The sequence below is a fragment of the Macaca thibetana genome, chromosome 1 (assembly GCF_024542745.1).
Source record: "Macaca thibetana thibetana isolate TM-01 chromosome 1, ASM2454274v1, whole genome shotgun sequence".
NCBI lineage: Eukaryota > Metazoa > Chordata > Mammalia > Primates > Cercopithecidae > Macaca > Macaca thibetana.
This window is the reverse complement of record NC_065578.1, coordinates 132,170,484-132,187,922: the sequence shown is the minus strand read 5'-3', so window position 1 is coordinate 132,187,922 and position 17,439 is coordinate 132,170,484. Positions and strand designations below refer to the sequence as shown.

Genomic DNA, 17,439 nt, shown 5'->3' with positions numbered 1-17,439 from the left:
CTTTCCTATTTTTTAAATTTAATACACTCATTTCACTTTTCCCTGACAATTCTGATACTATTTGCTTTCAGGGGAATCCATCATTATTGCCTATCCTTACCTTGCTGAGATGATTTTGTAGTTTTATTTTCCGTAGATTGCATTACAAAAATGATACACGTTGCTTTTTATTTTTTAAACACAGTATAATCACATTTAATATACTTTTAAGAAGTCTCTTTCTTCATCCTAGAAATTCGGATATTGTTTCCTAAAAGTCATGCCCATTCTCCTTGACCTCTCACGTCCGTGGTTGAAAATGCCCGGACAAAACTTCGAAATATATGGAAACAAAGACTAAAATGTTGTAATAAATATACTAAAGCAAGACATGCACATCCCGTTGCAGCATAGACTGCATGGGACAGAGTCCTAAGGTGGTTTAATGTAAGTGAGGACACACATTGCTATGAATAAATGTTTATTTATGTAGAGGAATAATGCATTAAGAAATGTTTCTGCCCATGCCCCTGCATAGGGCATCCTTGACCTCCTTGTTCCTTAGGCTGTAAACAACAGGGTTCAGCAGGGGAGCGATGATGGTGTAGGTCACTGACAGAAGGAGGTCTTGTTCTGTAGAGTTTTCTGACTTGGGCTTGAGGTAGGCAATGGAGGCACAGCCATAATGGACAATGACCACAGTGAGGTGGGAAGCACAGGTGACAAACATCTTCTTCCAGCCCTCAGTTGAGGCAATCTTGAGGATAGTGGAGATGATGAGGACATAGGAGATGAAGACCAGACCCATGGGGACCAGGATGACAAATAAACTGACAACAAAATTGATTATCTCATTGACAGTGGTATTAATACAGGAGAGTTTCATGGCAGGGAGGATGTCACAGAAGAAATGACCAACCACCCTGAGACCAAAAGGTCAGGTAAATATGGATGTTACCTGGACAGCTACCATGGCCAGCCCAATGCTAAAGGCTCCACACACCAGCTGGACACACACCCTCGTGCTCATGATGACCATGTATCTTGGGGGATTGCAGATGGCCACATAGCGGTCATAGACCATCACTGTGAGCAAGAAGTAATTGTTGATGGCCAAGGTAACAAAGAAGAACAGTTGGGTAGTACAACCTGCTAGAGAGATTGGCTGGGTCTGGGCTACCAGGCTCGAGAGCATCTGTGGAATGATGACCAGTGTGTACACTCTCTCAGAGCTAGCCAGCATGCTCAGGAAGAAGTACATGGGAGTGTGGAGGTGACGGTCAAAGTGGATGATGGTCACGATGATGGCATTGCCAGCCACGGTTAATGTGTACATGATGAGAAAAACCACAAAGAGAGTGATCTGATGTTTGTAGAATCTGGAGAATCCCAGGAAAACAAACTCTGCTACTTCTGTGAAGTTCTTTCTTTGCATTCTTTTTTTTTTTTTTTTTAATTATACTTTAAGTTCTAGGGTACATGTGCATAATGTGCAGGTTTGTTACATATGTATACTTGTGCCATGTTGGTGTGCTGCACCCATCAACTCGTCAGCATCCATCAACTCATCATTTACATCAGGTATAACTCCCAATGCAATCCCTCCCCCACCGCCCCATGATAGGCCCTGGTGTGTGATGTTCTCCTTCCCGAGTCCAAGTGATCTCATTGTTCAGTTCCCACCTATGAGTGAGAACATGCGGTGTTTGGTTTTCTGTTCTTGTGATAGTTTGCTAAGAATGATGGTTTCCAGCTGCATCCATGTCCCTACAAAGGACACAAACTCATCCTTTTTTATGGCTGCATAGTATTCCATGGTGTATATGTGCCACATTTTCTTAATCCAGTCTGTCACTAATGGACATTTGGGTTGATTCCAAGTCTTTACTATTGTGAATAGTGCCGCAATAAACATACGTGTGCATGTGTCTTTATAGCAGCATGATTTATAATCCTTTGGGTATATACCCAGTAATGGGATGGCTGGGTCATATGGTACATCTAGTTCTAGATCCTTGAGGAATCGCCATACTGTTTTCCATAATGGTTGAACTAGTTTACAATCCCACCAACAGTGTAAAAGTGTTTCTATTTCTCCACATCCTCTCCAGCACCTGTTGTTTCCTGACTTTTTAATGATCGCCATTCTAACTGGTGTGAGATGGTATCTCATTGTGGTTTTGATTTGCATTTCTCTGATGGCCAGTGATGATGAGCATTTTTTCATGTGTCTGTTGGCTGTATAAATGTCTTCTTTTGAGAAATGTCTGTTCATATCCTTTGCCCACTTTTTGATGGGGTTGTTTGTTTTTGGAAAAAACTGCTTTAAAGTTCATATGGAACCAAAAAAGAGCCCGCATATCCAAGACAATCCTAAGTCAAAAGAACAAAGCTGGAGGCATCACACTACCTGACTTAAAACTATACTACAAGGCTACAGTAACCAAAACAGCATGGTACTGGTACCAAAACAGAGATATAGACCAATGGAACAGAACAGAGTCCTCAGAAATAATACCACACATCTACAGCCATCTGATCTTTGACAAACCTGAGAGAAACAAGAAATGGGGAAAGGATTCCCTATTTAATAAATGGTGCTGGGAAAATTGGCTAGCCATAAGTAGAAAGCTGAAACTGGATCCTTTCCTTACTCCTTATACGAAAATTAATTCAAGATGGATTAGAGATTTAAATGTTAGACCTAATACCATAAAAATCCTAGAGGAAAACCTAGGTAGTACCATTCAGGACATAGGCATGGCCAAAGACTTCATGTCTAAAACACCAAAAGCAATGGCAGCAAAAGCCAAAATTGACAAATGGGATCTCATTAAACTAAAGAGCTTCTGCACAGCAAAAGAAACTACCATCAGAGTGAACAGGCAACCTACAGAATGGGAGAAAATTTTTGCAATCTACTCATCTGACAAAGGGCTAATATCCAGAACCTACAAAGAGCTCTTTGCATTCTTTAATTGCAATGTCTGAAAGCAATGCAAGAAGTCAACGTCAAGAAATTCTTATCATGATATGAATTCTAGAACAAGGATAGAGCAATGACTGTAGAAAACACTAAGAAAAAAAGTCAATTTCTCTGCTTTGTAATCAGAAGCGTTCTAGCTCATGTTATATAGCTACTTCACCATCTTCTCCCTTTTCTGTTTGTGCTGTCTTCTTAATCTTCTAGCACTGCTGATACTGTTAAGCCTCTGGCCAAGGAATTGCCAATATGTGACACCACAGCCCATATCTTTTCAAAGTGCCACCACAAATGTGCTCTTTTGTAGCACATGGAGGAAGGCATTTTCCTTTACAATATGCATGGCACAGGGGTCCCATCCCATGCCATCCTGTGAAAGTCCACACAGCTTAGACAACAAAATGGGGGTGAGAGAGTTGGACTTACTGAATTAGAACCATTGGTGGATAGCTTCTGGTGACAGTGTAGGGGAACAGAATCAAGGTCAGTGAGAGCTGACCTTTGGGAACACTTCAGTGGGAGCGAAGATGAGGTATTCTGGGCCCAGCCTAGATGGTCTAGGGGAGGCAAACCATTGGCAAAATTGATTTATTATGAAGGTATTAACAGGGGCTTAAGGTTTGGAGATGTGTAAACTAGAGAGAGAAGTGGAAGCTGTTGGAAAAAGAGAGAAGAGAACCAGCAACACAACAGAAAGTTGGACCTCGAATTAAAAAAAAAAAATAGCTGATTTATTTTTGACGGAGGGAATTCTAAGAATAAAGAGGTGTACTATTTGATTTAAATTGTTTGCTGAACTATATTGTAATGTAAACTCCCTTGAGAGCCTCAAGAGCCTATGTTTAAAGCTTTTATGTGTATAATTTTCAGTTAGTGGTAGTTAGGAAGTAAAGAGAAGTAGATGATGGCACAGTGCAGAAAAAGGTATCATGTGCAAGGAGTAAAATCCAGACTGAGGAAGAAAAACTACTAGCCTGTAATGACTAGAAGAAATACAAGGCCCCTCCTGCCCTCCCGTCCCCCTTACAAGCACAAACCACTAGCCTGTGATGACTAGAAGAAATACAAGGCCTTCCCCTGCCCTCCTACCCCGTTACAAGCACACACAATATTTGATAGAAATTTGGTGAGTGGGTCTGGGATTTCCATCATGTATCAAATGATGATTTGAACCATTTTGCTTAAATAACAAATAACACTAACAGGCTGGGGGATTTTGGCACAGTTAGGAAACTGCCACTAGGAATCTAGGAAACACTGTGGGTGTTTTAGAAAATAGTCTATCATGGAAAATGAGGCAAATATTTCGAGTAGAAATGAGTGTGTCACTAAAATTAAAGGAATTTGCCTTAAAAGACCACTGAGATACGAGTTGGATAGGCAAAGATTAAAGAGAGTGACAGTGCAACTCCAAGCAGCCTTTTAGAAAGGATAGGATGGAGCTATCGCTATGTAAATTTAAATTTACTAAAATAAAAGAGAATTAAAAATTCAGTTAGTCGGTCGGGCGCGGTGGCTCAAGCCTGTAATCCCAGCACTTTGGGAGGCCGAGACGGGCGGATTACGAGGTCAGGAGATCGAGACCATCCTCGCTAACCCGGTGAAACCCCGTCTCTACTAAAAAGTACAGAAAACTAGCTGGGCAAGGTGGCGGGCGCCTGTAGTCCCAGCTACTCGGGAGGCTGAGGCAGGAGAATGGCGTGAACCCGGGAGGCAGAGCTCGCAGTGAGCTGAGATCCGGCCACTGCACTCCAACCTGGGTGACAGAGCGAGACGCCGTCTCAAAAAAAAAAAAAAATCAGTTAGTCACACTAGCCACATTTCAAGTGATAAAAAGCTACATGTGACTAGTGGCTACCACATTGGACAGCTCAGCTGTCAAACATTTTCTTTTGTTGGTAAAAGTTATGCTGGACTGTGCTGTTGTGGTGTCCTGCCATGAACAGACGTGTGGAATACGTTAAATAATAACCACAAAATGAGATATTTAGAAAACAATACTATGATGTGCTGCCATATGGTTAGGAATATTTGCATGTATGTGTGTGTGTGTGTTTGTGGATGTTCATAAATATTTGCATATGTGGGGGAAAAAGCCTGAAAGAATATGAACTTGATATTATCATGAATTAGTTATATTGTGCTGGTGGTGCTATAGGGAACTTTGACTTTTATCATTTCTACAGGGATGATAATGGCTCATTTTAAAATATTTTAAGCATAAAATTATAACTCATAAATAACTTGGAGAAGTCAAGGAGGATGACAACTGAAAACATATATTCAATTGATTAAGAAGGAGGCTACCAATGACCTTATTGGCCACAGCTCTAGTAGAGTCCTGGGCTGGAAAGCCTGATTATGTGGAGTAAACAAAGAAGAATTTTGTTAATGTGTCAGATGAGAACAACAGATCTCTTGTGCCTTTTCCCTTTCCTAATGAGGCTATTGCAATGAATGACAAAACATAGTTAAGGCTATGTTGAACCAGGAAAACTATAGACGTATTTGGAGTAGGGAAGGAGGGAACATACAAAACTGAATTAAATCAGGAGGAGGAAAAATCTTCTGGTATCTTTAATTTAGGAGCTGGAAAGTGTTGCTTTCACCCCAAATCAGTCACTGATTTGTTGTAAAAATGTTTCATGTAAATATAAATTTACTTTCTTGGAGTAAGTTGTGAAGATATAGACACGATGGCTGAGGACTAGATGCAGGGAAACTGGGTCAGGTACATAAGCCCAGGAAAAGAAGTTTATTGCCTATGGTATACATTTGAATTGTATGGAATGGGCAACAAAATAATATCTTAAGATATTCATAAAACTTGGGGAAACAAATGCAAAAATGAAACGTCAATGTAAGATTTGGGAGCAAGAATAGCCCCTTCAAACCAATGTTCTTTCCATGTTGTTTAGTATTTATTTGGAGGAAAGGTGTGTGGTGTGTGAGGGAAAGGTAAAGCCCTGCCATAGGGGAAGCTATCATTTCTCCTGCATGTGGAGCTCAGCTACAGGGGATCTCCCAACACTAGGCTTAGCCCAAACAAACAAACAAACAAATGAGCCCCACAGTGATTGGGCTTTGTCCTGCATAGAGTGCACTTAGTGGCCATCCACACCTCCTAGAGTAGGTGTCATTGCTCGCCCTGGTTTTTCCAAGTGTTCTTCCCAACCACATCACTCTCCCAGAAAGGAGTTCTATTATGTGTTTCACTTCATTTTGCTACCTATCCAACGATGTTTTGGAGTTCCTTTATGATTCAGGGCAATTGCCTGGTTGTCTCATTTTTTAACCTGTCACTTTCTGAGGTGCAGAAGCAATCTAAAATTATTACTGTGAGAAATTATGGCTCAAATGTCAAATACACAGCTGTTACTGTCCCTGGAAGTGAGGAAGGCCCTGGTGAGAGAGACAAGGAAGTCTGAGACACAGGAGGAAATCACATTGTTAGTTCTCCTTGGTCTTCTTGGAGCCTTACACATACAAAATCAGGCAGCAATGTTTAGCTTGGGAAGGGAGAAGAGGTCCCAGAGGGTACCGTGGAGCCAGAGAAATGTGTGGAATGGGTGGGTTGGTCTCACCCATGGAGGTTTGCCAGGGTGAGTTCTCAGTGGTTAGAATGTGTCTCAGTGAACTTAAGGGCTGTGTTACACCAGATGGCTACCCCCACCCCTCTCTCTCTCTTTTTTTCTACTTGTTGCTTTTTTTGAGTCTCCACCCAGCCAGAAGCAAGTGCAGCTGAGTACAGTAGCAGCAGCCCTTCTACCACCCAAATCTGGGCCTTCTCTGACTGAACCCTAAGGGTGTTTCTGTGGAGGGAACACACCAGTGGATAATCTCAAAAGCACAGTATAGAACAGAAAGAAGCTTTCAAAATGATTTATACATTCCGGAAGGATAAAAACCCTGTGGGAGAGTAAAAATACTGAAATGTGCTCATGCATCAAAATGTTAGTCATGAAGTCAATATTCCTACCAGAGGAAAAAGAAAAATAAAGTGGAGGGGAAAACACAATTTGAAAGTGTAAAGGAAATGCCATTTGCAAGGGGAAGAAATTATTGCAACAGCCATGGATGCCCACAAATATTTTGATCTTTATTTATTTATTTATTTATTTTTTTATTTTTTATTTTTGAGACGGAGTCTCGCTCTGTCGCCCAGGCTGGAGTGCAGTGGCCTGATCTCAGCTCACTGCAAGCTCCGCCTCCCGGGTTCACGCCATTCTCCTGCCTCAGCCTCCCGAGTAGCTGGGACTACAGGCGCCCGCCACCTCGCCCGGCTAGTTTTTTTTTTGTAGTTTTTAGTAGAGACGGGGTTTCACTGTGTTCACCAGGATGGTCTCGATCTCCTGACCTCATGATCCACCCGTCTCGGCCTCCCAAAGTGCTGGGATTACAGGCTTGAGCCACTGCGCCCGGCCATATTTTGATCTTTATAAGCAAAATTTGATGCTGGAAACAGAATCTGTGTTAGAAAAATTAAAACATGCAGGTAGGCAAAACTTCTATAATTATGTTTTGTGTGTAAAGGAATTACACAGTTAAAAAAAAAATAGTGACCTGCCTTTTTGGTAGAGTTTCCATCCCCTCCCTTCCTTTCCCTTATTTTCCTTCCCTTTCCTTTCTTTTTTAAACAAAATAGATCTGAGGAGCCAGGGAAGGAGGAGTCAACATCTTAAGAAGCTGATGATCATGAAAGCTATTTGAATAAATAAGAGAATAATAACTTTTCTTTTGTCTAGAAGCCTTCTCAGACCCAAAAGTGTCCATCTACCTTCTGGAGTCTGTGGAATCTCTGTGTGTTCAGTTTAGAATAATTGTGACTAATTTACAAAAGATCAGTACAATTCTAGGAAATCTGATTATCATTTGTCTGGAAAAATAAATGACAGACTCTTGATGTCTTTAAAAGTTTAGCCTTATTTGATTCTCAGCCTTATTAGATTATTGGGTCACTTACATTTCACTGGACTCTGGCTGAAGCACAGGGTGACAGTCACAGAGTCCCTTTGGCCCTTTTTGCTTTGGCTCTAGAAGAGCTGCCCCCTTAAATTCTGTGATTAGAAAGAGACTCTCAGAGGAGACGTTCTTCTGTCTAGCTCTGGTCTCCTGCATCAATTTGTCAAGAGACTTACCATGTCTCCCATGGGTCTGCACAGAGTCAGAATCCAGAAATGAGCTGGAGGATCTCATTACAAGCAGATCACACCAGGAATATCGAGCAAGCTTTGGTCTCACATGGCCTGCTACTTATTTTTCTTCAGGGGAAAAAATAGCTAAACTCAGTTGAAGACATGTTGTCACATGGCGCCATCTTTTCTTCTTTTGAACCTCTGTTAGTGTTTGGTCCTTGGTCAGTTACTATCAGTGAGAATGCACTCATATAAAAGTCAGATATAGTGTCTCTCTTTGTATATAGAAAGGGCTTACATCATTTCTCCTACTAGCAGAGGCCATGCTTTGGTTTGGTTAGGTAAGAATTAGTTTTGGGGGTAGGAACTGAAAATGGAGCATGAGTGCTCTTTTTGATTTGTCAGAATATAAAAAGAAGTTAGGGCAGATGATTGAATTTGAGATCATCATCCTCCTCATCGTTATAGCTGACAATCACTGAACACTTGCACTGGGACTGAGTGCCAGAACAGGGACTGACCAGGTGTTTTGTATGCATTGTCAGACTGAATCCTCATAGGATCCCCATAAGGATACTGAGAGAAGCTGCTGCAACAGCTGGAGCTCTAGATGAAGTATTTGTCTTTGGCATCCCACCCTCATAGATTATGGGCTTCAGTGAAATATGCCAATAACATTAGATTAGCTTTGCTTCTGGATCCTGTGGTTGTATGTGACATGATGCGGGTGCCTTTACCAGTGCCCAAATCTCTCAAGTTAAACTCAGAAAAGTGACCACAGCCAGACAAAAACAAGATAGAAAATTCTGGAATACAAATTGGAGTTTAGTTTATATTATAATCAGCTATTTAGTCTTGACAAGACAAGAATTAAAGACAATTCAGGTCATGTTTCATTTTCTCTTCTTTCATTTGAATGGTCTTGGACACCTATTCTTTCTAAATAATGGAAAGTCTCATGAATACCTAAAAGGTCTCTACATTGCATTCCAAATGTGACTATACATTGATCCTATCCAGTGCAGATAAAATATTTTTTTTAAATTTCTACTTCAACTCAAGTCTTAGCTAAGGCATATCCCAAACTAAGAGGCCTCATTGCTTTAATCTCAGAGCTCCACCCAGAGTCTCCCACACAAAACTCACAGAAAACTACCTGCAAGCCTTCTCATCCAGGAAAATTATTTATGGACTTCAGTTAAAACCAGTCCTGAAGCTATGTGGCTAAATGCTCTTACCTGTTTTTCTATAGCCAAAAATAAGAATCAGATCTTTACTTGCGTAAGATAGAGTCAAAAATTGCTTTTCTTATTAGAGATGACTCCTGGTTTTAGCAACTCATTGTACATCTTATGTACTACTTGTTTCCTAGTATCTACCAGCCTTAGTGGCAAGTATGAGAAAGGGGATGATTATCTCTGTAATTGTTAAATCACTACACAACTATGTTCCTGGATTGTTGCGCCTCCAAATCCTTCCATTTTCTTTATAGATTCTGAATTATTCAAGTAGTTTCCTCTGTGACTTTTGCTGCTTTCTTTGTTGTGACAACAACTATATCTGAGAAAAATGCCAAGATGACGTTACCAGAAATTCCATCTTTATTAGTCCGTTCTCATGCTGCTATAAAGAACTGCCCAAGAGTGGGTAATGTATAAAGGAGAGAGATTTAATTGACTCACAGTTCCACAGTGCTGGGGAGGCTTCAGGAAACTTACAATTATGGCAGAAAGGGAAGCAAACACATCCTTCTTCACATGGTGGCAGGAAGGAGGATCGTGGAGCAAGGGGGGAAAAGTCCCATATGAAACCATCAGATCTTGTGAGAACTCACTTACTATTATGAGAACAGCATGAGGGTAGCCACCCCCATGATTCAATTAACTCCCACGGGGTCCCTCACACGACGCATGGGCAGTATGGGAACTACAATTTAAGATGAGATTTTGGTCAGGACACAGCCAAACCATATCACCATCTCTATTATAAATGATGTTAAAATGGACTCTCTTCAGTTTTGAATGAGCCATCAATATGATAGATATTTCTTTTGGCTGAAGTACAGACAACATAGAAGAAAGAGCTTACATGTAGTCATTTTGGATTCTGTTCAAAAGAGCCATTTTAAGAGGCAGAGGGTTCACAAGAACAAGAAACCTGTCACAAATACTCTATCCTGAGATCTGTGCAAGTAGTTGCAAATGATCACCAAGAATAAATAACATCTTTAACTTAGGGGAAAGTGAGAGGGGGACTATGATATCAACCTGAGATAGAAGAAAGCCTAAACATGTGAGGGATGGATTGCAATACAGGCTGATTATTGTCAGGAGAAACCCACATGTAGTTAACACAGACTTATTCGAATGTAAATTCCAAAATAGCAAGCATCATGATTGTTTTACTCAATATTATATTTTCAGTACCTGGCATTGCCTGGCGTATTTTTGAGAAGTTGCTTAATAAATAGTTGAATGAATGGATTATAGCACTTGGAAGTACACTGGTTTCATTTCTAAAACTTGTTTTAGGTTCCTAGGCAAAGGGGTTGTTAAACCAAAACACAATGTTAGTGAACATGATAGAAATATCTGATATGCAAGAATAGACAGACCCTTCTAGTACTCATAGTACAAGTTTATGGAAAGGTGGTTAATGTTAAGAAAGCATAAAGCAAGCCTTAACTCATGAGCTGTCAATCAGAAATTAATAATTTCTCATATTGCTAAAATCCCTGTCTACCTAACCAACTCAATGTTCTAAATAAGTTCTACTTGTCTTAGTCCATTTTGTGTTGCTATAAAAGAATATCTGAGACTCAGTGATTTATAAAGAAAAGAGGTTTATTTAGCTCATTGCTCTGCAGGCTGAGAAGTTCAAGATCACGCCTCTGGCTTCTGGTGAGGGGTTTTGTGTTGTATCAAAACATGGTGGAGAAAGTCAAAAGGGAAGTGAACATGTGCAAAGAAAACAAAACCTAAAGGACACCCTGGTTTTATAACAGCTAAATCTGGCAAGAACCAATCTGATCCCACAAGAGTTAATGTACTTTCATAAGAGTGAGAACTCACTCATTACCGTGAGAACTGCACCAAAACATTCATGAGAGACCCACCCCCATAGCTCAAATGCCTTTCACTAGGACTCACCTTCCAACAACACCATATTGAGAATAAAAGTTCAAGATGAAGTTTGGTGGAGGCAAACAAACCATATCCAAACCATCTTACCACCTCACCAGAAATGAGGTTGAAATGTTCTTATGAAGCCCCTGCTGCTCCATTTAAGTACTTCAGCAAGTCTTCACAGGTGCTGTCTGGTCCTCTCTGCTTCTACCCCATTGCCCCATTATGGAGTTTCTAGATTCTATCCTATTTCTTCAAATCTGGCTACTGCCTCTGTTCATTCTGGCCAAATGGCCTCATGAGTTTGAAATAATCACATTGGTTACCATCCTGAAACTGTTCTGGATGCTATCTTTCTGATTCCACTGACATCATGCTCTACTTATTATCAGTGAGAAAAGCCTGTCTTATTTCAAATATATATAGCCCGAACTCCCTCTGGGATCCTTGCTTCCCTGGGAATGCAACTCATATCTGTTGATGATGAGCCAGGCACTGTGTTCCATGCTTTTCATAACCATAAAAATAACTACTAGTAATAGCATCTGACAATTATTTTGCAGTGTGATAGTTAGGATGTCACTTGCTCTGCTAACAGTTGTATCTGAAATGTACATGGAAAGTCCATTTCGGAGAGTATTCTGTGTGTATTCTCTGTGTACATTTCAGAGAGTAAGTGGGACCAGGTTATGGAGGGCAATGTCATATTTAGAGGTTTAAATCACGTCCTGTAAGAAGTGTGAATCCATGGAATAATTTCAGACAGCATATTCATGTAAGCAATATTCAGAGTATAACATTTTTTGATGACATCAGGACAGCGTTATGAAAATCAAGCATTGTACAGTCCTACTGAGGTTTTTGAGACATAAAGTTATGTTTGTCTTCATACAAAACTATCCCAGTCTCATACTTTTTTGGTTTTCATTCTGACTTCTAGTTTTATTCTTCCTGTCTCATTACTTGCTGTTAGGTTCTCAACTATTGCTTACTTATTTCATTATAGTTGTCTCCCTGATGCAACCTCAGACATCTTTTTGATCGATTTGCAGCTGGAAAAACAGAAGAATTGTGATTGCAATTCCACACATATTTTGAATCGTTATTAAAATGATTGTTAGTAGCTTTTAAGTATTGCCACTGTCCTGCTCATTGAGTGCCCTGGTTTTGTGATACACCTTTCTAGTTACTTATAGGTTTTCCTCCCCATACTTGGCAATTTGATTGTTCAGGATAATGAAACACCAATTACCAGATAAGTAGCAGATGGATAAGTAGTAGATATAAGATAAAGATATGGGACTATGATAAGCACTAAACAAATGCAGGTAGCATAATACAATATACAGTTTTTAATTCGGCAGACATACAGATAGGGAATTCAAAGAAGAAAGAGCTGCAGGTATAAGATCTAGTATCCAGTTGCTTTGAGCAGATCTCTTAGACGGTCATTTCATTTTCAAGTGATCTTGTTGAGTCAAGACCTCAGACCCACACCAGGGGTTTGATGATGACATATCCTTTGATTTCATAGTTCAGAGCCCGCCAGTCCAGGATATTGGCAGGGACTGGGGTACCCTGATAGGCAGACAGGATCTCTTCTGGGGGCAGTACAGAGTTCCACATGTACAAATCCCCAATCTCTCCCACAAAGGACTGGCTCTTATCAAACTTGCCGCCATAGGAATCCTGCTCCTGCCCCAGGACGATCTTGGGATGAGCTTCCACAGAGTAACCCTGTCGCAGACCCTTTTTCACCAAAGGTGTCCCATTGATCCAAAATTCAGCAATACCTGATGAGGACTCCCAGCTAACACAGATGTGCACTGGAGCCGGGAGCTTTTCAATAACTTTGAATGTAACTTTTTGTCTTCCAATGTAGAGACTATAATCTCCAACTCTTTCTTTATAAACTACTAGCTCATTATCCTTTCCCTGGGTATTGTAGGAGAAGAGGCTGTAGGGACGGGAGAGATCAGTGTAGGCTCGAAAACACAAGGTAAAGTTCTGCAGAGGCTTCTCCAGCTGTGTGATCAAGTTTACATGATCAGTAACAGATTCTCTAGGAAATACAAACACCTTCCCACTGAGGTCTGTGGGATAAAGAGAGAAAGAAAGATAATGACCTTCAGCATAAATGCAGAGAAAAGATGTCTCAGCTTCAACCATTTTCTCACTTTATGATTCTTCATCATTCCTTGACCTCCTTACCTGTGTGAGCAAAGGCTTCCAGGAGGCTGGTGAGGACAGAGACCCAAAGCAGCAGCTTGTTCATATTCCTGGCTTAGGGCTATTATAGCAGGAGCAGTGACCAGGATGAGGGCAGCAGATAACACAGTGGCTGTCCCCCTAGCGTCTGATATTCACGCCCTTAGACTTCAGGCTATTCAGGGTTTATATGCGCTTTGGGTGAGGATAGGGGAGGAAGAACACCAATAATGTGTGAGGGATTTTCCAGGTCTGCCCCCTGGCCCTTACGGTGAAGGAGTGGTGAGGCCCTGAGCTGGAAAATCAATGGGAGTTATTTATTAGAGACAAGTGACGGCTAGAGCTCCAACTCCTGTGACCCAGATTTTATTGCTGGGAAGAGAGTCATTGCAGGGCAGTAGGGTTATGGATGGGATGAGGCGCTGGGCTGGCCATGTCAGCAGAGTCTCTCTCTGCTCTCTGGGCCCCTCTCTCTGATGGCTCTGTGCTCTGCCAGAAGCTCCTGAGCCATGTGGAGTGTATTGCTGAGCTCAACCCTCTCGTGGGCTATGGGAACAAGGCTTTTTCTTTCTTTTATAGTTCTCAAGTTGTCTTCTATTTGTAGGATATTCTAGGATTCTACTTTCTGCTGAAGACCCTAAACAGTGCCTTCACCTTTGCCTAATTCAACATCAAGTAATACATTCAGGCAAAGCTAAGGGGAAAGAGGGACCTGGAGAATAAACTTTCTGTCCCCATGAAGCTTAGTATTTTTCTGCTACTTCTACTCAGCGCTTTTTTTCTTTTGCGTATCATGGTACTTCCTTATCCTAGATCTTTCCATTTCTCATTATTACTTGTTTTTCTGGTTACTTCATACTACCTGCAGAGATGTCAACATCTCCCCAAATTTTTCTCTCCTCTTCTTTGAGTCCTGGGTCATTGAGTGTATATCTAATCCATCTTTGGTGATGACTCCACTAATACTCACATTTATTCACTAATTCTCAGGTACTACACTAGGTGCTAGGGATTCAGTGGTCACTGACTCTTGCACAACCCCAGAGATCTCCATCTTCATTCTTTCTACATCTACTTCATTCTCTCTCTGTACAGTTTATTAACCACCACTCAAACCTTGTCTGCCTCTGAGATATCAAACTGATGTTCCTCTTTCTAGCCACATTATTTCTTTCTCTCTCATCCCTAAATTATATGGCATCTTGTTTCTCATCCTATTGTTTAGCCTCTTATTCACTCTTTCTTCTCTTAGGTCACCCCAGACCTAATCAGCCTTTTCAATGACACAATCACTGCCACCAAGAATACACTTTCTTTATCATTGTTCAAAGTATCCTTCCTATTCTTATCCCTGGGGAGTTTCCATTCTCTACTTTTTCTCTAAATGGAAGCCCCGGTTGTGAAGCCTTATCTGGCCTGTTGCACAGTATGGGTTAGTGATAAAGTTGGGATTATGCATCTGTTGACTTTTGAATTAAATAACTATAATTTGCTTGGAAGCCGATGCCATTTGCAATCTGGCTTTAACATGGCTGTATCTCAGAATCTAATCCTATTCTCCAGTCAAACCCCTCTAACTGTTGTTCTTTATACATTCCTGGATTTTCTGATTTCATGACTTCTATTCCTTGCCTTCATTCTGTCTTGAATTTCTCTCTTATTTTTTTCTGTTTCTTAGAATTCCAGCCATTTTTCAACATTAATCTCAAGCTTATTTAGGTGATGGTTATACTGAAAGTCCAGACTTCACCACTATGTTATTGCTGTCTATGTAATAAAACTAAACTTGTATGCCTTGTATTTATACAAAAAATATGAAAAATAGAAAACAGTCTGCTTCATGAAAACTTTTCTAATGTCCCAACTATACGTTATTTTCCCTCTTTTGTACTTCCCATATGGTTAAGATAAAAGACTTTGGGATAGAATTCCAATGTTGCCATTTACTAGTGGCTGGCTATTCTGCTAGTCACTAAACCCCTCTGAACTTTAGTTTCCTTCTCTGCGAAATGAAGATAAAACTATCTACCTCACAGTGTTTCTCTAAAGATAAATGAGATACTATGATACACATAAAGTACATGGAACAGTATCTGAAAGGTTATTATTACCATCATTTTAGAGTCTTTATGGCTGTTACCATTATCTGTCTCGTATTATACCTATTACTGTGTTTATCTCTGATCCCTTCTAGATTGAATCTGGGTATTAGGACTTATTTATATTTAGATCATTGATTTTATCTAACAATTTTTCTTACACATGAAAATAAACTGTTATATATTGTGGAATCAAAGGACTCAACTTTGAGTGAGGATTTTTTCTTTACAAGAAACAGTTTATTAGCAACAAAAAGTACAATACAATTGAGTAATATGATCAGGTAATGCTGGAAGTAGGAGCAGGAAGGTAACCTTTCTTGAGAACCCAGGGACTATGCAATTCCCTAACATTTCCAGATGTTAATTAATAAGTGCCATAAAACTCAGAGAACACAGGGCTCACCAGATGCTTTTAGTTTTCTTCATAAATAAATAAATAATCATTCTCTTTAACAAAAAATGGTTTGCAAATTAACGTAGATGAGAGTCTTCTCTAATGGGAGATGAGTCCAGGGAACAGGTCTTGGGGATGAGTGACACAGCCTTAGACTCATGGTGAGAGAGCTTGGAGATAAGGGCTTTACGTAGCTGTTGAGGCCAAGTGCCAGGGTTTGTAGTTGAATATAAAAATGTTGTGTTCATACACTGTGAAGAGAAAAGCTTGGTTGGAAGGTAGGATCTATAGTAGAATTGGAAAATGGAGAAAAAGTGGAGTCTGATTCTGTTGTTTAGTTTCCTTCCCTGGAATATGCTTCTCAGGCCTTGGAAGAGAACAGCTTGCACTTCAAGGGTTGTCAAAACGGAAACTGAGAATTCTTTCTATTGCAGAAAGGAAAAGTTCTGATGTCAGGATGTGGGAAAATGAATCCTGGGTCTTCAGAACTGGGAGCAATTCTCACAGTGAGCCAATCCTCACTGTTGCTGGATCCTCTTGGGTGCCTTCCTGCCAGTGAAAGTTCAGGTCAAGGTAGTGGCACCTGTCTGGATGGCTATGGAAGAGTTGAGGGTGGGGAAGAAAAGATACAGTATGTTGAAGAGAAGCAGGTCCACCTGTGTGCCCCAAACAGAGCTGTCTTGGCTACATTAATTGCCCATGCAACAAAGTTTGCCCTTAGAGAGCATAGTGGAAGAAGGCATCGGCAGCAGCAGAAAGAGGATCTGACTCGGAGCTTCAACAAGGCAGAAGTATGAGATATAACTGAAGATCACCTGAGTGATTAAAGAATACATTAAAGATGCTTTCTGAGACATTAGGTGTTTGTAGAAGACATTAAATCACAATAACCGATGAGTAGAAGACATTAAATCACAGTAACCAATGGGAATAGGAAGAGACTGAGTAGAACACAGGGTAGAACAAGATTTGTGTTCAGTAAAAAATTATTTACTGTGTGTTCTGTTAGCTGTAAGGGAATTTGAGAGCATTTAGATGGAAAGAGGCAATGGACGCATGCATCAAGAGTAACTGATTATCACTCTGATATGTGGTTGGATAAAACCAACAATACACAACTTAGACTGATGGCAGGGTCTCATTGTAAAGGCAAAAAAGGACAAAGATGAGAATTTTAAAAATATAGAATATGGAACCATATTTCTGACTGCAAATGATGTGGAAAAACATGGCGCTGCCAGTGCAGGTAGGACAATTGAGAGGATGTTCACTTGGAGGAGGTGGAGGGTAGGTGGTAAGCTTGGTTCCTCAATTGTTAAATTTGAAATGATAGTATGACCTACATATAAGAAAGGTCTTGGAGAATTTGAAACATGTGACTGTCACTTGGAATTAGAGATACAGGTTTCAGAGGAATCAACATATAAATGATAATGAAACAAAAATGAATTTTGTCTTTCAGTGGAAGAGAGAAGAGAGAAAAGGTCAGAGAGCCAAGCACTGACTTGAGGAA

At 40.4% G+C, this 17,439-nt stretch overlaps 3 protein-coding genes across 3 annotated transcripts in view; all 3 read right to left on the bottom strand.

Moving 5' to 3' along the window:
- The window catches only part of LOC126935658 (sodium/potassium-transporting ATPase subunit alpha-2), a 907,274-nt gene that overhangs the window by 554,915 nt on the left and 334,920 nt on the right, over positions 1 to 17,439 (bottom strand). The gene's annotated exons all lie outside the window — the stretch shown is intronic.
- On the bottom strand, positions 452 to 1,414 carry LOC126936377 (putative olfactory receptor 10J6). The gene is given in 1 exon segment (XM_050759148.1): positions 452 to 1,414. A coding segment is annotated over 1 exon segment (930 nt). The 3' UTR covers positions 452 to 484.
- APCS (amyloid P component, serum) lies at positions 12,552 to 13,606 on the bottom strand. Its single transcript, XM_050759290.1, has 2 exons — positions 13,434 to 13,606; positions 12,552 to 13,315 (listed from the first exon to the last, which is right to left on the bottom strand). Exons 1-2 carry the CDS (start codon positions 13,495 to 13,497, stop codon positions 12,708 to 12,710), a joined length of 672 nt encoding a protein of 223 aa, XP_050615247.1. The 5' UTR covers positions 13,498 to 13,606; the 3' UTR covers positions 12,552 to 12,707.

Excerpts from the sequence above, each read along its gene's own strand:
- APCS (XM_050759290.1), bottom strand. The coding sequence starts at position 13,497 with ATGAACAAGCTGCTGCTTTGGGTCTCTGTCCTCACCAGCCTCCTGGAA. Across the intron at positions 13,316-13,433 it reads GGAAGCCTTTGCTCACACAG|ACCTCAGTGGGAAGGTGTTT; the intron begins GTAAGGAGGTCA and ends TTTATCCCACAG.